The sequence below is a fragment of the Cotesia glomerata genome, linkage group LG1 (assembly GCF_020080835.1).
Source record: "Cotesia glomerata isolate CgM1 linkage group LG1, MPM_Cglom_v2.3, whole genome shotgun sequence".
Classification (NCBI taxonomy): domain Eukaryota; kingdom Metazoa; phylum Arthropoda; class Insecta; order Hymenoptera; family Braconidae; genus Cotesia; species Cotesia glomerata.
In genome coordinates this window covers 30,540,170-30,564,709 of record NC_058158.1, presented here as the reverse complement: position 1 = coordinate 30,564,709, position 24,540 = coordinate 30,540,170, and the positions used below count along the sequence as shown (strand labels likewise).

The 24,540-nt window shown below is 30.5% G+C and overlaps 1 protein-coding gene and 1 long non-coding RNA gene across 7 annotated transcripts in view; one reads left to right on the top strand and one right to left on the bottom strand.

Annotated features, from left to right (window-relative positions):
• LOC123275440 overlaps positions 1 to 24,073 on the bottom strand; it is a 93,752-nt gene extending 69,679 nt beyond the window's left edge. Inside the window, exon 1 of the long non-coding RNA XR_006511683.1 lies at positions 23,376 to 24,073. This is a non-coding gene — a long non-coding RNA (uncharacterized LOC123275440). The remainder of the gene's footprint in view (positions 1 to 23,375) is intronic.
• LOC123275439 (nephrin) overlaps positions 1 to 24,540 on the top strand; it is a 221,775-nt gene that overhangs the window by 183,336 nt on the left and 13,899 nt on the right. For all 6 annotated transcript variants that reach the window (XM_044743575.1, XM_044743578.1, XM_044743577.1 and 3 more), the window contains 4 exons: positions 7,038 to 7,237; positions 9,803 to 9,913; positions 11,564 to 11,770; positions 23,182 to 23,336. In XM_044743575.1, coding sequence (XP_044599510.1) covers positions 7,038 to 7,237; positions 9,803 to 9,913; positions 11,564 to 11,770; positions 23,182 to 23,336 — 673 coding nt within the window. The remainder of the gene's footprint in view (positions 1 to 7,037; positions 7,238 to 9,802; positions 9,914 to 11,563; positions 11,771 to 23,181; positions 23,337 to 24,540) is intronic.

The window sequence follows — 24,540 nt, the reverse complement described above, 5'->3', positions numbered from 1 at the left end:
CAAGTTGTTGTTGTTGTTGTTGTTGTTGTTGTTGTTGTTGTTGTTGTTGTTGTTGTTGTTGTCATTATAAAGGTAGCCGTAGTCATACTAGTAGAACGAGTAGGTGGAGACGTCTTCCAAGTTATCAAGGTTTGGTTCAGTTTTAGTCTCAGTCTAACTCAGCTAACGAGTCTACGGTTTCGTGTACCATACCGGAGTATAGCAGTATATAAGAATGATGTATACATAGGCGTTGAAATGTGATCCATGAGACTGCGCAGATAATAGGGAGAATTTCAGCAGCATCCAGTCAGACCTGAAAATTTACCACCCTTGTTTTCTGTTGTAATTATTCCATCACTGATACAACGTAGACACACCAACTAGTGACTATAAGTACAACAAACGATACATTACCATCCAAGTAATTATCAAGTTGGTATTTGTAAACAATGGTCAAAATGCAAATTCATCTTTAATTTTGGTCGTTAACGGCAGACATGCCGAATAAACCTACCGGCAAATTATAAACAAACGTTCTTGTGTACACAGTCTGACGCTTTTTACTGCTCTCTTTCTCTCTCTCTTTCTCTTTCGCGCTTTTCTGATCTACTGCTAGTGGTACTGCTACAATTCTAGATATGGATAGTTACACTTAGACTAACACTTACTACCGATGATGGTAGTAGTTGTAGAATAACCATCGTACGGAACAAGCTTGCCTATCTATAGCCGCCACCACAAGCATTTAATGAATATGCAAATCGTTGTCTCGATTCGCCATAGTTTCGAGCCATCAGGAGAGTGATAGACTTTGAGAGTGAGAGAGATCGAGTAAGAAATTCACAGAGACAGAGCGATGGAGAAGTCGAGGGTGGTTGAATAAAAGGAGAGAAGAGAATGTATGTATATATATATATTTGTATGTGCATGGTGGATACAGCAGTGGATTTTGGAAGAACGAAACCCGGCTGCAGGAAGTGGTACGGGAACTCGAACCGGGAGAATATCTCGGCCTTGGTCTGGTCGTGAGCAGAGTAGCAAACGCACCGATGGAATTGGAACTAGTGTGTGAGCCAATAGAAGGGAACAAGTGAGGAATAGAGAGTCCTAAAGGAGCGCAGTGTCAATGGCTGATAGCGAATGCAAGCTCCAGAGAAATAGAGATAGCAGGAGAATTATAGAGGAGATTCCAAGTGCATCAGTCTGTCGTAGCAGTCGTACCAGTCGATTCAATGAAATCGATATTGAGTCGTGGTAGGTTTCCAGTTGTTTGCCTCCTTACTCGCGTCCTCTTTCTCCAGAGAATCACTCTTGGACGAAGAACGAGACGGCTCAAGAGCCGGATTAATTGAAAATCGTAGAGGAATACCAGCAGAGAGGAGTCTAGATCGACTGGATAGGATAGAAGATCGCTTCTCAGGGAATTGTCGGCTATATTCCCTTATGATTTTCTCTCGACACTCTCTATCTTATACCACTTGATTCTTCACGTTTCACCTCCTTTTATCCGTTTGAAATCTCAACAGTCTCGGTATCTTTCCACGGTGACTTGCTATCACCGTTCAAATTTTTATCTACCAAGTTACATTATATATTATATAGTACATTTGAAGATTTTTTTTCTTATGCTGTGTTACAAAAGCGAGCAAAAAAAAACGAAGAAAAAATATCTCACGGTTGAGTTAAACTTACTGGTGAATTTATTTTACAGAGTAGTTATACTTGACAAATTGCGAATTTCGTTTTCTTCATATATACTTTTACTTTTTACTTTCATTTCTTTTTCTTATTTCCTGCTTGCATTTTCTATCATCAAGTGACTACTCTGTACGCAGTTCACCTCCACCAATCACAAAAAGTTTCGATACACTTGTACTTTTTACACAGGCTTTTAACTTACACACCCTTTCGACTCGTACTCTCACATCCGTAGGTATATAGCACTAGTTGAAATCAATTTATATATCGCGACTTTCATCTAACTTCATCGTCCTTCCTCCTGCGATGGGTATTTTATCAAAATTGACAGTTAAGAGTGTAGAAGGTAGTTATATACGTAGGTAAAGGTAAAGGTTAAGATTTAGGTATGCGCCCTGTAAGACGAGGGAGTTTACCCGTTATACCTAAGGCACGTAGTCCATACAATTCAGATTGAATCGCTCGAACAACTACACCTACAACTACAACTATAACTACTACTACTACTACTACTACTACTACTACTACTACTACTACTACTACTACTACTACTACTACTACCACTACTTCTACTATTACAGGTGGTACTACTGGTGAGATCTAAATGCCGAGAACATATCCCCACCGGTAATTGAAAATCGTGGCTGTGGCAAGCGGCTTTAGAGGTTTGAGTTTATAGTACAGTCAAGTAGAGTGTACTGAGTTTAGTTGAGTCTACTACTAGGTTCTAGGTACTGGTGCAGTGTTATATAAATATATATATGGTGTAGGTACTGTGCTTTTATACATATATCAGAGAGCAAAGAAGGAAAGAGAGGACTAGAGAGGAGAACCGAACCGAAACCAGGCAAGTATCAGCAACCCCTTAGTGTGAGAGCTGAATTCAGTTGGTTCCCAAGCGGAAAAGCTCAATGTGAAGTTGCTCTATGTTGGCCACGACCTCCTCCATTTCTATCCTTCCTCGTGTTCAAGACTCATCCGCTGTTTCATCAGCTTTATTATACATTAAGATATCTACTTACTGAGAAACACGCACGAATCTGTTCTTCCTCCCTCGTAATTTCATGAGGAACTGTTAAGAGCTTAAAAGTAAATTTTTTGTATTAAAAAAGTTTGTTAAAAAAATAAATTGATGAAACAAATCGCTGGGAGACATTAATCATACTTTTTGATACGAGTAAAAAGTTACCGAATGGCACTCGTGAAGAATTCTCGGCGGTTTCCGACGTCTGACCTAACAGCAACTACTCTACTTGTTATGTAGAGAGCCGGTTGAGAAAATCGTGCATTAACGTTTCCGGTATTATGTCTTTTGCAAGTACTCGAACGACTGGCAATAGCCACTACGGCTGTCGAGTACTCGGCATTAATATTCCGATTTAGTATTCAGATGCTTGCTTTAGAGAGTCAGGTATAGAGCATAGAACCAATATAGGCTGAATCCTGTCGAGTACACACTACTCTTGACTAAGTAATCGCCGAATGGCGTGCTCTCTCGTATTTTACACGGTGGTATAAAACATCCATATTTCTTACATCGATCTCGATGACGGCTACATCAATTACACAATTGCCAATATATTTAGTCCAAGAAAAAAATATCTGGTATATTCCGTCCAACTTATATTTCGTTCAATTAATATGATGAATCGTCTATTTCAAAATTATTCTTTTTATTTTTGTTGGTTTTTATCGTAGATTGATAAATGGACATTAAAACTGCTCCAAGATTTTTATTCTTAACTGTCTGCTAATTACGTCTATGAAGAAATAAATTATTTTTTCATTTTTACAGGCAAAAACTTTCTAAGTTTATAGTTGTATTATTGATTAATCATAATATATTTTAGAAATAAATGATTGATTTATGGTCATTTAATCAAAGTCTATTTTTGACGTAAAAATTTCATCTCTAAATTAATTTGAATTTTAACAAAAGTATTTTTTTTTTTTTTTTTTTTTTTTCAATATTTTAAATCACCAAGAAAAAATTAAAAGAAAATGAATTGTAAAATTATTATCTGAAATGGTCATCGTTGAATCGTCTCTTTAGAAGAGAATTAATTTTGAGGTATTAAATTCTGAGATAAAAATCGAAAAAATTTCTACTAAAATAATTTTCATTTCATACGTCATGAAAATTGACGTGTCCATTTTCTAGAAAACATATACAATTAAAAATTATAATAAAAATTCATTCTTTATTCTAATATATAGCCATATTAGTCCTGACATTACAATTGCCTATGTAAAAAAATTTTTCTTACAAGAATATTTTAAATGAAATTTCGATATTGTTTTCAGTAAAAATTGTATATTTTCAACCATTAAACGATCTGCTGTAGACTACATTATTGTTTATTTATCGAAACACTTTGTAAAGCTAAAGCGCCTGAAATGGTACCATATTGTTATGAATTATGACACCGCATAAAATAGCTAAAAGTAAATTATACTAATAATAATAACGACAACAATGATAGAAGTTATACTATATTTATTATTTATCGCCTTTGAAATAGTAATGTAAGCACATTGTTTTCTTAAAATACCATCGAAGCAAGTTAACGGAGCTATTTAGATGCACGATAAAATTTCACATATTCGCAATAACAGAGCTTCCCCGACATTCTTGAGGTGCATCTGTAACTGTAACATTATACACCTGACATTAAGCACGTATCACATAGCGAGTATAAGCGAGAGGAGTAGAGTGGATTCACGGAGAAAGACACACGTCGTTGTCATTGTGTTGTTATCATTGTTTTCCCAGTCAGTTGCATTGTAGCGTACTACTTGTAGCGATAAATATATGCATCTATATACGTATGTTTTGCTATAAATATATACATATCTTTAATGTATTTGTGAAAATTTATTTGTACGTATAGGTAATATATACATTACTGAGAGCGTGCAATGTCTTTAACCAAACGTTCACAATTCACAAACACGCTTACACCGTGAAACATTTCCGTCTGATGTTTAACAACAGGAATTTTACATAGTTACTCTGTCAATGAAATTTAAACGTATTTATATCTCGTGTGCCATGTCGATTAAATCCACAGCCAGCATTTATAAATTATTAACAGTTATATTTCGTTATATTTGCTCTGTTATAATTAAATTTTTTACTGTTCGTAAAGCATGCATAAAAATTAAAGTTTGTGTGAACACAGTTTAAGCGTACTTTAATAATTAAATGTTATATTGCACCCATTAAAATCGAATGTAATTCCGCACCGTGGGAAATTAGTGACCATTGAATAATATAACATAAAGCGGTAAAGGGTAATTAAACATATAATGATTGAATTTCGAATAAGGTAAAAGCCCTTATTATCATGGGTGCCATAAGAGTGATCGTGAATATTTGAATTTTTAACTTCCCGCTAAAAAACTGATAATTTTCAAAAATCGGGAAGTTATTGATTTTACCCCTTTTTTCGTACCTTAATCAATATTTTTACTTGTATAAATTAATTACATGATTAACTTCAATAGCAAGAAATTTAATAATTAATATATCAACTTGAAACCAACGAATCGGGTATAAATAAAAAAAAAAGTTAAGAAAAAAATTCTGAGGCCAAATCAAAATTACTTAAATTAAGAACAATTTATGAGAAGAATTTTTTTCTAGAATCATGTAAATTTATTTTTTCTATGAATGTATCATTGACAGTGCAAAAAAGTCAAAAGGCCGACTATGGACATACCATTGAGTGATCTTAATTACACTTAAATTTATATTAATGATATATAATCACTTAATTTATAATATTTTTATTAGATAAGGCAAACTAATAATAATTATTATTATTGACAAAAGTCGTTTAATACTTAGCTTTCTTATGTTTGTTATCAGGTCTTTTTCAGTTTTTTTTCTAATCTCTCTTAACGCAATTGTTAAGAAGTTTCACATGTACAAGCGGTTTAAGCCTACTTTAAAAATACAATTTTTCGGCAGTAAAAAGTTTATACATCGAATTAAAATCTTACTATTTTTTCATTTTACAAATATCAAGAATTGTTGTGAAATATTATTAATTGTACTTATTGACTAAGTTTATTGATGAAATAATAAAATAAAACAGGATATCCGTATATAGTGGAAGCTTTAATCTTATCCTCGTTTTACAAAGAAGCGAATAAATATAACAAAAACTCGTTATTGTTGTTGGGGATAATCGAGGTGAATTTGGCAGGTTGTTTGAAGGAAATCCGTTATTTTCGAAGCGCGTTGGTATACGATGACACTCTTTGGGGTAATAACTCTAATCCGATATATCACTCATTGTTAAATCAAATGCACATGCTAATTCTAATCCACATAGATCATGTAGATATACCGCGGCAGGAATATGACACATAGCATCACGTATACCAAAAACCCTGTGCTCATGATAGCGAAACGTTGATTACTCGTGACTAGTCTAGTCGCGGCGGTATTCTGGGCAAATTCTACGCCAGTAATGTTAGTGCAAGTACAGCACGTTGTTCCCAGAGGTTGTAAAACCGTTCCAATCCTCACAGCAATGATTGGTGAATGGGTAAATGGATAGCTGTTGTGAATACGAGACATAGTACATTCGAGAATACACATTGTACATACACATATATTAATGGGGTATAAAGATATACACGAAAAGATCACTTCAATCGATAAACCTGTTTGTTAATCGGTTCCCCGTGTACACATTATTTGTCATTGTCATTAGACGGTACAAGTGAGCATCCTAAATAACATCAACCCGAATCTATACTCATTAATTAAATTCTCAATCACATCTATATTTGTCTTTAATTACCCGAATAACTGAAAATAAAACTTGTCTACACTGATAAAAAAATTCACTTTAATCGAAAAAAAATTTTTAAACCAAAATCAACATAGAGAATTTTTTTGTTTGATCAAAATGATCAAACTCTTCAAAAATATGCTTGAGGTTCAAAATTTTTCCACATGATAAAGTTATTTTTTTTTTGTATCAGTGTATTTGAAATAAATGAATGAAATTTATTTTTACCAATATTGTTTGTAACAAATTAAGAAATATGCTATATTCTTATCAAAAATAATATATGAAAAATTTAACGCGTTTCAAAAAGAAATTTTAAACCCAGGAAATAATAATAAAAAAAAAAAAAAAAATAAATCATCAAGTAAATTTTATTTGATTCAAGAACTTATTTCCTTAGTCCAAGACAACGAAATCAATTTAATTTTCTCCATAGTAAAAAGTGTATTTATTTGATGATATCCAAAAATATGATATCGTTAACAATAATAATTCATATTTTTGGCTAAAGCGTATTGATACTAATCAGTAACTTTTGACTGCTTGTTTCAGTTATGACAAACGACTGAACAAAGCGCAACACTGGATAGAAACAAAATACTTCGATAAACGTGCCCACTTTTTCACGGCCAGTGAACCAGCAACTTTGAATATAAAGCAAGTTGAGGAAAAAGACGACGGAGAGTATTTGTGTCGAGTGGATTTCGTAGCCAGCCCAACGAGAAACTCGAAAATACATCTTACGGTAGTCAGTGAGTAGCTCTTTAATTTAAAATTCCAGGTACTGCTTATTATCGTTGTTATTATCAATAATAACGACCCACAATGCGGAATAATATTCAAAATTATTAAAGTTACCATTTCAGTAGATCGCTCTAAATTCAGTAGAACGAGACTTCAATTCGGGTAACCGGATGAGTCAGTTTTGTGCTTATATATTGTATATTATATTATATATATAATATATGTATATGTATATGTAGGGGTACAGAGATGATAGTAGGGATGCCTTGAACACACGCACAGTTGACTGCGCATGGCACAGTTGTATCGGTAGTTATTTCGGCGGGCCTTCCTCCTCGAGTTTCGTGTGCCAAAATAATTCAATGACCTCAAAGCATGCTGAGGACTCCGGGGTTGGGATATACGAGAGTTAAGCCGATTATCAGGATATTTCCATGCACTCCGGTAATTCACTCTCTTTGCCGATTGCCATATCTTCTCTATTTCACTCACTTCCGCTATTCCTCTCTCTCTCTCTCTTCTTTCTCTTACCTTCATTCTCCGGCTCATCCGGTTTTACCCTGTCGAAAGTTGGAATTTACACGAAATTACTACCCTTATGCAAAGTATGTCTATATATTTCGATGATAATATACCCTATCATATAGTTGAGGGTAAACATATCTCTAAATAAGTCGATCATGTTTGTCATCCTGGAGAATTATATCTCAGAATATTTGTGCTATGTGAACTCATTTCACTCGGGAGAAATTGTATGATTATGATGAAGCCTCGGATACAGAGACGTATGTCAAAGTATTACACACAGACTACTTCCTGGACAATAAAAATGGCGTAGATGTTATATTATAATAAATCTGATGGAAAATCACTCAATGATAATTTGATTTATTGAAAAATTGTCAATCGAAATGTAGATTAATAAAAAAATTAACTCGAATCAAGAGAGTTATTCAGAAGAATTTCTTTTTTAGTTTTTTTAATCGAGTAAAAAAATTTTTGAAGTAATAAAGTAGAAGTTACTAATAAAAATATGAGAAAAGGCGGTGGGAAGAGTGAATTTCAATAAGCGGAAATATGCTTAGATAGTTGCGGGGACATGTGACGGAAATAATCACGTTGCCGTATAAAAAAAAATAATTTGAATTATGTTTCAATTTCTCTCTTTGGAATCATTTGATATGAAAGTATTTTTATTACTTCAACAAATTTCTGCAAGTATCAGCTTTCTTATTGAAATTAATAAATACAAAAAATAAAATTTTTCATAATAATTCTTATTTTAAGATTCTTCTCTTAAATCAGACTGATTTTTTATCATTGCAAGCTCAATTAATTTAGTACTGATTTATAAAAAAAAAATAAATAAGAAATTATACGATAAGTAATCAGAAAAATTTATAGAACTAAATTTAAGAAAGAAATAAAGTACATTAATTGAGTGTTTACTTTTACTCTCAATTCTTCACGATATTATTTTCTCCATCGTTTAAGCCCAAGTAATTCGAGAACACTTAATATGTTCGATTTGACAGACTATCGATTATTTAACTCACGATATATATTATACGTAATATATTAAAATTCCAAGTCAAGGATTCTTAACGTTTTAAAATTTATTAAGCTGGTGTTTCACGTGATTGCTCGACTGTTCTTCGAATTCCAATAAACTTGATGAACCAGCCGATAAATTTTCATGACCCATAAATAATTAACTGAAAATCCAGCACGTATAAATTTTAAGTACTTCAAGTTCATTTAAACGAAAAAACTAAGGAGAATTTCAAAGAACTTTTGGGGAATTGAAGTGAAAAAAGAGTATAAACATAAATCAGTGTCTCTATTCGGAGAAGTGACGTTCAAGTCTCACGATGATAACACTAACTTTTTGAAACAGCATGTGAGTGTCGGTGGTTGATAGCAAACTCTCTTTTGCTGTACAGAATAAGAAGGGTCGTGTCTAAATTTTTGACAAGCGAACACGTCGTCTCTGAAGCAGTAGATTGTACCTGTCTGTTTCAGTTTCATGAAAGTAAACCAGACAGTAGCACGCTAATTGCAAATCCTAGTTTTAATTCGTCAGCAAGCGGTAATGATGATTGAAATAATGAGTGGATTGATTAAAAGTGATTATTATTGCTATTATTCCCTTTTTTTTTTTGATTTCTTATTATGAAGATCAGTTTTTTTTTTAATTTTTAATAATATTGTTGAATTAATTATAAGACTAATTCCGAATCCAACAATTGATATCGTTACATTATTTTTCGAAACGGACCGTATCATGTTTGAGTGAGATTTAATATAAATTAAAGTAGTATAATTTTTAAATTAATGAAAAATTCAAAGTAAGCTCACTAAAAATTTAAGAACAATTCTGAAACAATATTGAGATTGGACCAAGCCAAAAATCAATTATTATTAATATTACATTGATAACAATATCACTTTCATTAAGTTTAATTTTATTAGCTTGCCGCAGTGCGATCTTCTGAAATGTCAGTTTAATAATACTAATGGATATTGATTAGTAGCGATAACGTTATAGTTATTAAATTTATTATTTTTCACAGTTCCGCCTCACAAACCTAATATTATCGATGAGCACGGCAAGACTGTGTCAGCTATCGCTGGAACTTACAGAGAAGGTGGTGACATGCGACTTACTTGTCTCGTCTCTGGAGGTAAATATTTTTTTTTATTCACTTTTCTTCACGCAGTTATAATCTTTTATTTTTATTCTTTTTTATATTTCGTTTTATGATACCATCTATTTTAATCAACTCGAATGGAGTATCGATTTTTAGGTAGCTGGACTCTTTTATGACTCCAGTTTAATGTCTCAAGCTCATGACAAAAGCGGCTCTATAATAAAATAACGAATACAAAAGTTAACTCATTAAAATTTCAATGCATAAAATTAATTAACTGTTTTTAAAGCGAGATTATTTTGCTTTGTTCATAAAACTGTTATTAGATATCAATCTGGCTTTAAATTTATAATTTTAAAAATTCCAACTAATTTTATAATAATTATGACGAATGCTTTATTGTCGCATCGTCTATTATTTTTTCATGTAATGATACTCTGTAAATCGTGATAAAAATTTTAATTTGTTTTATTTATATTGCCTTTGAAACTTACGTTCAAAAGTGGTTCATGTTTGCCTTGATGATAATTAAGCGCACGCAATAAATTATATTGTGTACTATGAATTATTAATTAGTAGACTGCCTCTTACTATGTATATATACTATCTTACTATATATGCCTCTTACTATATATATATATATATATATATATATATATATATATATATATATATATATATATATATATATATATCTTTTGTTGAAGCGTTGAGTTTACAGAGAAAATATCGTTGCATATAATGCGAAAAGTATGTAAAGTATAAAATCATTATTCCGTTTACTATTTATTTAATTATTTTCTGAAAAATAAATTATAATGAAAATAAATTAAATTATAAAGTTTTTGTTTCAATTTCATATTCGATAATTGATTTGCCAATAGATCAATAACACAGTAATCATTATAACTACAACTTTAAGTAGTTGATAGTTTAAAGTCGATTAAAATGATTAGTCATAACACATCATCTAAATAGATTAAAGTTAGAAATGGCAAAGGAAATCTCTCAATTAATATTGATAAATTCAAAATTAAATTTTTTACAAAGTCAATATCAAATAAAGTAAAATAAAATTATTACCTAAATTTTTTATTTTCAATTCAAAATACCAAAATTTAAAGTTATCTGAGAATTGATCTTATAAATAAATATTTATTCATAGTATTCATGCATGATATTTCTGTCTGATTTGAACTTGTTAATAGCTCAAGAGACTTCTTATAAATTTTTGACGAAAGAAATATTGATGCAAATATATTGATCACTCCAAAAACTTAAAATCAACTAATAATTACTATTTCATTTAATTAAATAGCTTTTTATTAAATTCATGATTTTGATACATTTTCCCATAATGAACTTCAAACTTGACGTCAAAAATTTTACATAAAATAATAATGTTCTCGTTAATAAACGTGAAATAAAATAAACAACAGTTTTTTGTTATACTGTTTTGACGTTGACAGGCTAAAATGTAAAATATAAAACATGAAAACATAAAACATTGTGTGGAATATTTAATAATTAAATTAAACAATGACTTTTCAGTGCTCCGGTATTGATTTTCATGAAAACGTTTCGCGTAGACTATTTTTATATCACTATATTGATAGTAAATATGTGACGTAAAAACATTTACGGAGAGGATGTATAACAATAGAAATGTTGTGATGCCAACAGGTCGACCGTCACCTACCGTTAGATGGTGGAAGGGTGAAATGCTTCTTGAGTCTAAGGATGAACCCGGAGAATTCCCAGCTTTAAGGAGAAACACTCTGGTCGTGACAAGTCTGACAAGAGCTGACTTGCATGCTATTTTCACTTGCCAAGCTTCTAACAACAACATTAGCCAGCCTGTCTCAGCTTCCATTGCCATAGAAATGTACCGTGAGTATTTATTCCTTTTTACTCCGGAATAATAATATATCACATTGATATAAAGAGTTTTCTTAATATTTAATAAGCTTTATCAACTTTCACTAGATGGTTTTTTATTATTAAATGATCTCATAAATATTTATTAACAGTTGGTAAAATACGTTTAGACCCATGAATAAAAACTGAGTGTAAAAAATTCTCCTTTGACACTTTTTAGATAAATTTCTCTAGAAATCAGTCTATTGCAAATGTGCTCATGTTGGAATTTAAATAAAGTTCTACTATAATATATTTTATTTTGTTAAATTATGCCAAAAATTAGAGTCAACTCAAAAGTTAATAGATATATATATATATATATATATTAGGGTGGTTCATTTCCGCAAAATTTTTTTTTTTTTTCGGTGCTCATGCAAAATATTAATCTACATAAAGAAAAAAAAATTCTTACCAAGTTTGAGCTTAATTTTAATAGTAATTAATAATAATTTTAAGTACTTACAATAAAAATTTAAAGTTTTACCATTTAAAATGCATGTGAAAAAAATTTTTTTTTCAAATTTCTAATGCTTACCCGGCTTTTACAATATTGCAAATCGGTTTGATGGACCTTGTGGGGAATTTCACGCTCTTCAAAATAGTTATAGTTTTTTTTGTGTAACTCACACTGGTTCACCGGTAGGAGTCGTCAAAGTACAGTTTTTGAAAAAAATATATTTTTTTTAATTTTTCGAGCAAACCGCCATAAGTAGGAAGAAAAAAAAGACTGACTCATAAAAAAAAAGTTATCCAACCAATATTTAATGAATTTACAGCCATTTTTATACCGAAAAACGTAAGAAATTGATAAATACTAACTCATAATGTTATTTAGATTTATTTTTTTTATTTATTACAATTATATTTCCCTACGCTAAGAATTTTTTTAAAATCATTATGATTTTTCACTCATAATAAATATTAAAACACACAAATTGATAAAAAAACTACAAGAATAAAGTTGTAACATAGATCTTGCAATTTTTCAACATTTCTGTCGTTTACCAAAAAAATAAAAATGAAGATTATTTAATTTTTTGTAACAAAATTCCAAAATTAGCAAAAAATTAAATTTTTTTCATTGTCAACTTTATTCGCACCAACTTTGTATAAGCAGAAATCATTCTTTGAAAAATTGCACCAAGCAGTCCCGAGATGGCATATTCTAACATTGCTCTAGTTAATTAACATGATATTACCGTCTCTATTGTCTTTGTTGACAAATTTGATCCTTTATGGTATACCTAACCTCAAAATAACCACAAAAGAAAATTTGAACGAAGATAGTTTCAAAGCAACTTTTCGAAAACTTTTTTGGTAACTGCATGTATTTATTTCAAAATTTATCAAACTAGACTGTTTCTAATATAATTAACACATGTCTTTTGGTGAAGTATTAACTGTGAATTATAAATAATTTTTCTCATTACAATTTGGATATTTTTTCCTATGAGCAGTGATTTTTTGAAATTGAACTTGAATTTCATTACGGAATCTGAATCAAGAGCAAGCTAGTACTTCCGGATGTATACTGAATTTAATTTTTTTATTTAAGAAAATGTAGGACAGGTGAATATTTAAATTTTGAACATGATGCTGGGACGCTTTTTTACCGAATGGAAAATCATGAAACTTTGCAGGAGTACGTAAATAAAAGTCCTTCGTAAATTGATTCTTTTATTTTTAAATTTAATCATTGAAAAAAAAAAAAAATGATAAATAAACAGGTAGAGTTCGTACGTAAAACACATATTTAAGTAAATAAGCTTGACTATAAAGAAATAGCTAATAAATATACAACCAATATTATCTTTGAGACTGATTTAATTTTTTGGTTACTTCTTATTGTAGTTTATATTACTTATAAGACATAATTATTAAAATGCAGCTAGGTTAGGGGCGATTCCGTACTCGCGGGTGCAATATTTAGACTTACTCAAGGCTTCTTACTAAGAAAATAAAAACTCTTTTTAAAGAAATGACAATGTGAGTGGTCGCAGGATTACATTGTAATCTGTTTTACAAAAATTAGTATAAAAAACATTTAATAAAATGTCTAAATAGACACAGGAGAGGTTCAAAGTGCTATCGCGGCCGCAACGAAATCGGCCCACCATTAAAGGTCATGAAGCTAGAATGAAAAAAGTCTGTTAATTATGGAATATCTATTAAATTATTTTTACATTCTTTAAAAGAATATAAAACAAACTAATTATTAATTTAAATAAAATTATTAAAAGAAATCCAGTCGCGGGTGCAACGTAAAACTATCGCGGGTGCAACACATCTCACTGTAGTAAATATAAACATTTCCCTCCTCAAATTGAAAAAAATTGGTATAAAAAAAAGTAACAAATACTGTGATCAGACTGTATACCATGTTTTTAAGAAAAAAATATAAATTACATAATCAAATACTTTGAAACAGAAAATATGATACAACATGGATTCTAAAATCATATCTGATTAAATTTTCTTTTATTGCGAGTATTTGAAGCTTAATAACTTTTTACTTGTTAGGATTACGAAAAAACTACTTCAATACTTTTTTGTAGAGAATTAAATTTCCTACAATAATAATTGACGAAAAATACAAAAAAAAAATCTTTTCGTAGTTTTATCTGATGAAAACGTAAATAAAAGCACTTGAAAAAAAAAATAAAAATGTTTTTGGACCACTCTAATATATATATATATATATATATATGTATATATATGATAGAACAAGCTTTATCAGCACGATTACAATCGCAATTCCCAAGGGATCTGGATGAAACTGAACACATTCATTCCATGAGCAAAAATTTTGATCAAGTTCAAAATTCGATCAAATTCAATTAGCTACTATTAATAAATAGTTATTAACTATCATATTCAACATAAACGAAATATTTCATAAACCAATAAATTTTTTTCAATCAAATGAATTTATTGATTGTTAATAAAATCTTTTATCAGTGCATCTCACTTCAAAATATTTATAATAAAAGTTTAATATATTTCCTCAACAGTCAATGAATATACATGACAACATTTTACTTGATATATAAACAGATAAATGTACATATTTTGATTCACACGACGTACCGCTAATTGACATTTTATCAAATGTGTCATGTATAAAACTTATTTTTGTTATGTTTTTTATGAATAAAAGTATGTTATAAATATGTAACTGTAAGTATTATCTTATTCATGAAAAAGATTAAAAATTGTAAATGATGTTTTTCAATGCCAACTACTGAGTTCTATTAAGCACTGAGCTAAAAAATCTTTTAAAATATTATTATTCAGCTCTAGAGGTAGTACTGATATATATGAATAAAAAAATAAGTTGTACATATTTATAAAAGGTTTTTTATTTTCATTTAATCTCGCTGAATGGACAACGAGAGTGAGACGTATCATCATGTATTCTATAAACATGGAAATTTTTCCCAGATAATATAGAGCTGTATATATTCGAGTATCATAAATGCAATACAAATAGCTTACGGCTTTCGGAGAGTATTAAATGAAATCTACCTATCTCTATGTATTCCTATGGAAATTATTTACTTTGTTATTATTGAATACTATTATATCTTTTCTCTTATGTTACAAGTGTTTTACTGTCATCAAATTTTCCTTTAAACTGAGTCTATTTACAATACTTGGATTATAAGAAATAAAGTTTAGAAAATCCAAAAGTGCACGCCTCATAACGCTCATTCATTTTTTAAGAAAAAAATTAATTGTGTAATTGATTAAAAAAAAAAATTATAATTAAGTAATTTCTTACAGAGTATTTTTTATTTCTTTTTTTTTTAAATATCGGCACCCTTTTTTCTTGTCATATGCGCACCCAGTCTAAAAAAATCTAGCTTGATCAAGTGGCGCCATACACGGAAAGAAAATTGAAGGAGTTTTTACTATTTTACTATTGTAATTTTTACTAAATAAAATAGTAACGGTGGACTATACTTCTCATTTAGTAATTTTTACGATCTACTATTGTAAATTTTATCCAACAAATAAGACTAGCAAGAGTCTTAAAAAGTCGAATACTATAGAGCAAATTATACAATATGTGTTTGTGAACTTTACAATTCAACTATTGTAAAAATTCACAGTAGGTTTTTTTAAAAGAAATATTAGGAAGGGAGAGAGATAGAAGGTTTGACTAATTGGTACCAGAACAGTAATCGAAAAAAGAAACCAACTTTTTAGTGCTATCTGGGAATCGAACCCAGAACTCTGAGCTGGCAGCCAGAGACTCTTCCTCTACTCTATCCGAGGTAAACTAAGACCCATATCCTTTAACATTTACATAAACTCGGAGTCTAGCGCTATGCACGGCCATCACTCACACTAATTAAAAAACATTCCAATTCAACTATTGTAAAATTTGCTATAGTTCTATTGGAAAGATACAGAGGCATCACTGGAAATTTTCATCGATTACTTTTTACAATAGTAATATCGTATTTTTTCATGAACAAATAGTATTTTTTCTTCTAAAATATTTGACAATTAATAGTAATAAAAGTATAGTCCAGCTTTACAATAGTTGTATCGTAAATTTTCCCAGAAATTTTTTCCCGTGTAGTTTTCACGTGACAAATCAGAAAAGTTCGTTTGGCTTTGTACGGTTGCATCGTAGTGAATTTCAATAAGAATTCAATTTAAAAAAAATACGTAAACTAGGCCACTGATATGAAATACGAACCCAGTTCATCAAATTCTTAAACTAATAAAAAAGGTCCAGTCTTGAAATATCAATTTGTTCGGGAGTAATCGTTGGTACATCCAAAATGGGGTGACATCCAGACGTCTACGTAAAATTTTTTTCAAAATAGCAACATGAAATGATTTTAGAAAGTAAAAGATGGTTTAATTTAAGTATTTTTTCGGTGTACATCTACTTATCTCATTGTATAAGTGTAATATAGTTGTGATAGAGGCATTTAAAGATCATAAAATTGCTTGACCTTGACGAGTCAAGTATAAAGCACAACCTCACGCGCTTCGCGCTATGAGGCGTGCAATACTAAAATTTTTTGTCAATTCATTGTCATTGAAAGTAATAGAGGGCAAATTTTATTTGCTATCAAAATTCATAACTAGAGTCGAAGATAATTAAAATAAAAACGTGTATCAAAGTAAATTACTTAAAAAAGAAAAAAATAATTTTAAAATATAACAATAAAATAAAAAGAAAGTATAGAGTGTAAGTTGACTAAAGTATCTCGAGAATATTATTTTATTTTTATTATACATCACCAAATTACAACTAGACAATTTAAATAACGTCTCTTTATACTTTTATCGTAAAATATTAGAATCGACATTACTTTCATCGCGTCATTTTCATCCGATCTTTTCGTATTAAAAGAAGAGATAAAAAAAAATAATACATACTTTTATCACTCCTTTATTTTTATTCTCTTCTATTATTATTATTTTTTTTAGTTTTTAATTTAAAATTTTCTCACTAGAACTTTATGCCAGCGAATCCCAGAAGACACCTATTTTGGAAGAACGAAAAACGGTAACGTTACGAGATTCCAGCAAGGATTAAATCTCATAAATTCCTGCCTATGACCCGTGGAAGTATCGGTATTTCACGTTAAACTTTAAAGTCTTGGTAATACTGTAATTTCAAAAAAGCTCTTAGCTTTTTTATTGTGCTTTATCTACTAAGATGCTTTGAGAAAGCTTAATTTTAAATATTAAAATATTAAATTTAATATCTCCAATTACGTGAAAGAAAACCACTAATTTATTCGTAAATTTATTTGTTGGTAGTACAGATTTAGGTTTAAAGATATATTGCATCAGCATTCTATTCAGTTTCCTCAATTAAAGCTCATTATCACCAAGGGAAAAGCTGATGGTAATGAATAGGGAGAAAATTAGTGAGTAATTGCAATAATACGCAATAATCTGTTGTTGAGGTTGCAAAACTTGATTACACTGACCTTATAGTCTATTATATTATATTAAATCACTAAGCTTTCTTTGTCTTTGTTCCTGTATTTCCATAGTCGCTAAAGATCAAGGGAGACTAAAACGGACCTCTGCATTTCAATGAACCCTTTCAAGGGTTCATGGCATTGTCTCTTCTTATCACACTTGAATAAATTAATATAACTCTTACTTTTACTCTGTAACATTTAATTAACGAGTAGAGGGTTAACTAACTTGAACGAAATTTATTGTTATTTAAAATTGATATTAACAAATATTTTAAAATGCTGAAATTAAATACTTTGAGAGATCAATAAAATGTGAATACCCAGAAAAAAAATAAATTGGTTTTAGTAAATATTTTTCTTCAAAATTCAGTCTTGTTTAAAAATATTGATATTTCTTAATTAAAGAAAACATCATACTTGAATAAAAAAATTATGATGCGCTATCTGGTGTTTAAATATGTATTTATATTAACAAAATGTTTCTTGGTTTGAAAATTAGATTATATCAAGTTAAAAATATATACTTTTGAACCAAGCATAAACAAGTTTTGAAGCAAGAATTCAGAAACTAATTAAAAAATTCTCGAAGCAACAAAATCGGCTTTCTTCCTACTAGTTTTCTTAGCAGAAGAAAAATTTTCTTGAATAAAGTTAATTTTTTTTCTGGGTAGTCTAATCGAACGCACAAAAGAATTATTACGTCGGGAAAATGATAAAAAACAATATCAATGAAAGACCAGAATGGTATATCTATAATATAAAAAGGAAAAAAATAAAATAAAAAAAGAAAAAAGACGCTGATTACAATAGTGAAAATCACAGTTGGAAATGACGAAGACTAAATGAAGGAAAATAATAGAGAAAATGCAAGGAAGGTAATAATGAGTAAGGCGGACCAAGTGGGAAGTGGGCTGGGAGGAGAATGACTGGGGACCAGGGAGATGCTGATGTATGAAGTAAAAGGGAAAGAGCAAGCACTCGGGGCAACTTCCTTCTGCATTTAACCAAGCCCCGACCTACCATTCACCTAGCTACCTAATCGAGCTTGACTAATTAGAGACTGGTCTAGTCGGTAATGGAGTCAACCCTACTACTAGAATTGGGTAACATTGCGTCTGATTTAGAGTCAGCATGAGAATGAGGAAATTGCAGTGTCAAGTTACTTTTGTTTTACACTTTAATACTCTACTGGGAATGATCTTTCATTTCTTTCGACACTTTTGTCTTTTGTCTTCATTACCCATTCTTTTTGATTTTGTAATAAAAAAAAGTAAAAAATTAACTCGCTCATCCGAAATATATTTTCAGATAAAAATATGTGTCCTATGAAAAAATACAAAAAAAAAATTGTGAAATCTTATCTAAATAATTTAAATCAAAAAGTAATTAACTGAATTTCCTGTAACCGATGGTAAACTTCCCGCATCTATGCAAGATAAAAATAAATTAAAAGCATTTCAATGAACTCGGAAAATTATTTCCCTCTTTATATCCCAGTAAACTCGAAAAAGAGTCGAGTTAAAATACGAAGTACTCTAGCGTAGTAGCAAAAGTATATAATGTGGATATATAATACCGAGAAAAGGGAAATGAGTTGAGCCGGCCGTTATGTAAGCCTGTGAGCGCGTAGACGTTTGATTTTGTAATGAAGACTTGTTCTTGAAGAAGCAACATGCTACAGACTGACGCTACTCATATCACTACACACAGTAGCAAAAAATAAAAATAACAGTAAATGTGTGTGAGAGAGAGTCTGGGATAACGTCTCGACTGAAGAGTCAGCGTCATGTGTTACCTTAGCTCTTGTATATAACATATAACACACAGCAATGTCTCCTGAGCGTTTTCTCTTTTTAATTTTTATTTTCTCTAACTGCTCTGCTTTTCTTTGATCTTCTTTATTCCGTTTCGCGCTTTCACAGCCCTCGGCGTGTCGGGAACCCTAACCCCACCCTACTTTTACGGTACGAGCTGATTCAAATTCTCACGTGTGGTGCTCTTGTGTCGGGGAAGGAGCATACGTCATCAGGACTCATCTTTCCATGGATGAGACTGTGGTGCTTTGTCTTTTTATTTATTTTTTCATCAGTACTTTTTATTTTCTTTAGTTTGTTTCTGTTTGTTTATATATTCAACTTTACGGGAGAGTATCCTCGAGAGCCCTTTTTCACAACTTTTATCCGTTGTAGATAACGTGGAACGACCCCGTTGGTTTCTCACAAAAAGCTGCCTTGGATTATGTATTTTCTCCAAGTGTGTGGATCTGTGTGTGGTCACAGACATGGATAACTGAGCTTTCTTTGCTCTTTTTGTTCTTCTTTTTACAGAGTGCCTGCGAGGAGGATCATTAGAGGTCTAACAGAGCTCTCTATGCCCTGCCCACGCGCCAGAAGAGGGGCTAAGTGCGTCCTGAGGATTAAGCTCCAACGTATTTTCAATTCACGATAACAATAAGTTCGGCCTCGTCCGCTCGTTCATTACTTAATCTCGAGAGTTCAGTGGTGGTATTTCTCTGTTTCCTCTCTACTCCTCTTTTGTTACCCCAAACCCTCAACTCTCATCCGCTCGTTTCCTCTCGATCGCAACCGCTTATTTCTTTTATTTTTATTTTCTTTCTACGCTTTTTTAGACCCGGAACGAATCCTAACCAATTTTTTTTTCTCTATTTTATTTTATTTTACTTAGTTTGTCTCACGCTGTTATGGAACGCAGTACGGCTTTTATTGAACGTCGATATCTACCGATAACCCAAAGAGCTTTTGTATCTTACTGACTTACTTATTAAAGAAAAAAAAAATTATAGAAATAATATATTTCTCTTATTGCAATAAAATTCTCTGTTTTTTTTTAGAGTTTTAATAGAGTTGAACTCGGGTCGTTATAATTTCTCTATTTTTATCAGTCTCTGAAAGAATTCTTGGGCAAATATTTAAATTCCTACAAATTTAGAGGCTACTTATACAGTCTAGGTAATTTAGCAGAATTTTTTTGAATTAATATTCTGAATTTCAAATTGATTTTCTGCTTAATGAGAGCGATTAAAGTGTTAATTTATAGAAAAGAAATTTAAAAGAGTGAAAAAAATTATAAGGAGTAAATTTTTTTTTCAACTATTGTGACAACAGACAAAGAACATCAACAAAATGTAAGAATAATCTGTACACTGAGAGAAAATTTTATTTGAATCCAATGAGACTCGTTTATTATAAAGAATTCTCTTATTTAAGTACTACCAACTAATACTTATTTGACACAATTAAATAAATTTATTAGATACAAAGATATGGTTTATTCAGTGTTTTTATTTGAACGAAATAGTTATTTACTTATAGTTAACAAATATTTCTTTAACTCTTAAAATCATTTATTTCAATCAAATCAGATCTGTTAACTATAAACAAATTTAATATTTGAATGTTAATAAAAAAAATCATGATTTGTAATACAGTCAATAATATCTGACATATTTTTAGGGTTATGAAAGCAATGAGAATGAGTTTATTTATATAATTTATATTGGGGTATTTTCTAATAAACTAAAATCATTAGATCCGAGTTGGATTTTGATCTTTTTTTTTCAATTTTAAATTCATCAAAAATTTATGTATATACACAAAATTACTCAATTATACAGGCAACGATAAAGGTATTAAAATTACGATAACTCAAATAGCGACAGTAGCGACACAAACGTCGCTTGATTTATTTCAAACGAGATTTGTTAACTATTAACAAATCTTATTTGAATGAAATAAATGGGCGAATTCAATCAAATAAACCAAAAAAAAATTGTATTTGGTTTAAAGTAATCCAAATTTGAATGAACAAAATTCGTTCATATTGAATAAATTTTTTTGTTGTTTTAAATATATCTACGAATTTAAATCAAACAAACTGTTTTCTCAGTGTAGAATGAAAAAATTCAGTGAAATAATAAAATATTTAAATTCAAAGACAACTTTGAAATTTTTTCGTTGAAAAACAAAAGGATTTTGAATAAAAAGTTTGATTTTCAATTGGTAACCTCAGTTGAATGAAAAAGCTCATCACGATTCAATCATCTTTCTTAACTTTTAGACAACTCTTGCTCTACTATTTTTTCCATTTTTCATTTTTTGTTTCGTTATTTTTCTAATTTAGCTAGACACACCTGGGGCGGTTTACGATTGCCCAAAAGTAACTTCAGACTTTCGAGACAATGGGCGGAAAGACAAACAGCTCTTTCACTTTATTTTTGGAATCCCAGCTGTATAATGACGCGACTCGCAATTTAAATATCCAAGCATAAACTTACACGTTATTTAATAATATGATCACCGTTACAAAGGTATCACGTAACAAGGCTTCTCGTATAATATTGTATAATAAAATACCTATAAACGAGTGTACATATTCGAGTCATGCTTTTGTATCATTAACATATGTACAATAATATTTATCTAAATCGAGATAAAAAAATATCGCGGTTAAATCACGTTTATAACTAGTTTTACTTTAATTGTAGTATTGTATAAATTTTATTCCAACTTGTGTCATGCAATGCCAACTATGCAAATATTGTTATTTTAAATTGTTTGATGAGGAAAAGTATACAATAATTTTCATCAATCAGCATAACACGATCAACTTGTTAGCTTATGATTCGACAAGAAATTTAGCTTCACTAAAAATTTTATTTCCTACGAAATTATTATAGATGAATTTCATTCAAATTCATCCATTATAATTTTAAAACTATTCAAATTTCATTGCATCTCATACTTTTATTCTTAATGTCAAAGTTAGAACCAAGGAATCATATTTTTCAAATTAAAAAACAATTTCATAGAGAAACGACTATAGTTTAACGACTAAAAGCTGTATTTTATTTTATTTTTATTTATATATTTATCCATTTATATTTAGATATACAAACATCCAGGTAATTAAATTTTTTATTAATTATAATTAAACAATACGAAATTCGACAGCCATATTCAATCCGCAAGCTCTAATTGGAGTTTAAAGTTTTAAACAAAAATCGTCCTGATTCTTCAGGTATTTTTTTCGTAATCTTGACCACCAGAGGATCCACATATACAGATTAACTGACGTCTAAGAAAATTTTTTTTCAAACGGCTTTTTTTTATGTTTAACTGATGAATAAATATTTTTTAGAAGTATCTAATGTGTTGATACTCGTCTTTATCTACACATACATGTACATTTATTATCTTATAAGTACTATATAAGTATAATAAAAGTATTTAAAGTTAAAAAATTGCTTGATTTTGACGAGTTGAGAGTAGAGCACTACCTCAAACGCTTCGCCTTGTGAGAAGTGCAAAAAATAAAACCATAATTTGACCAAAAAAAAGATTCATCATATCCCTCAAAAAAAATGATTTAAATAACATGTTAAGTATCTTGATTTTTCTGTTCCAGTACGACCATTAAGCGTATCAATTCTTAGCAGCGAACATGCACCTCTAAGTGCAGACCGCAAGTACGAAATAAACTGCATGACCGTCGGCTCAAGACCACCAGCCAACCTGTCCTGGTACATGGAGGGCAAGCTGCTGAAGAACTCCACTCAAAAGGTAACTTAAAGATTAAAAAATATTTAAAATCCCTCTCACCTCATCATCCAATTACTTCAAATGAGCTTATTACACATCCTTATTAATTTAAATACAAAATAACATCGCCAAATTACCGTTCAAATTACATTTTATCTTTTTTTAACTCTCGAACTTTTTTTTTTTTTTTTTTATCACTGAATAAACGTCTCTCAATATTCGCGGTATTTTTCGGATGTTGGCCGAGGAGAAAATTAGGGTTTTATGCCCGCCGGGAATAAGTATCATATAGGCAGGTGTCGAAAGACATACCTGCCTCAAATATGGAACGGTAGTGTTAAAAAATAAAAATACTTAAATAATAACAACTAGCGACAAAAAATTAGTAAAACGAGGCGTATTATAGAATCGACTGGTGTTGTATATATGTTATACATATACGTGTGTTGGGTTCAGTGTGCACGTAAAACACATCACACGTATGTTTTAAAACTTTGATCGTAGCTTGAAATCACTAGCATTAGAACACGGTATCGGTATTTGCATCGTTGCCATTAGCGTCTGCCTTGAACACGCTATGGTACAATTACTGGATAACCGATGCTTTCGTGATCCTCCTCTTCCCCCTGATTTTCTGTCCTCCACCACCTACCATCCAAGCCTCTTCCTCTTCCTCTTTTCACGATTCACTCATATTAAATTATAATAACTCTTCTCTTACTATAAATATACCTACAGGTATTACTGCTACTCTTCCATATTCAACACACACACACGCATAAATATGTCCATTATTTTGTCCATTGTTTGTCAATTTTTGTATTTCATTGTGTTGTTATTTTGGATGTTTTTCGTTCTCTCACAATAACTCTCTTCGATCCCTCAGTTTATCTAGCGATCAATTTATTTATCGATCTATTTTGCGTATTAAATCATCCGCTATTATACCCACGTGAATATCCAGTATCTCACTGAAATTTACGTATTTTTTTTTATTTTTATTTTTTACGCCATTTCGTTAATATCCAGATGAAATTTTAGATTCGTGTGCTGTGTTATTGCGTATAAATCCGTTGAACCACGCGATCATACATGATTTTCATGCCCGAATTGTGCTCGCATCACATACTAGCCTATAACTACAGAAATATGTTATATGTATGTATGTATGTACGCTACGAGCATTTGGCATTACAAATAACTATCTACAGTAGACTTTACCGAT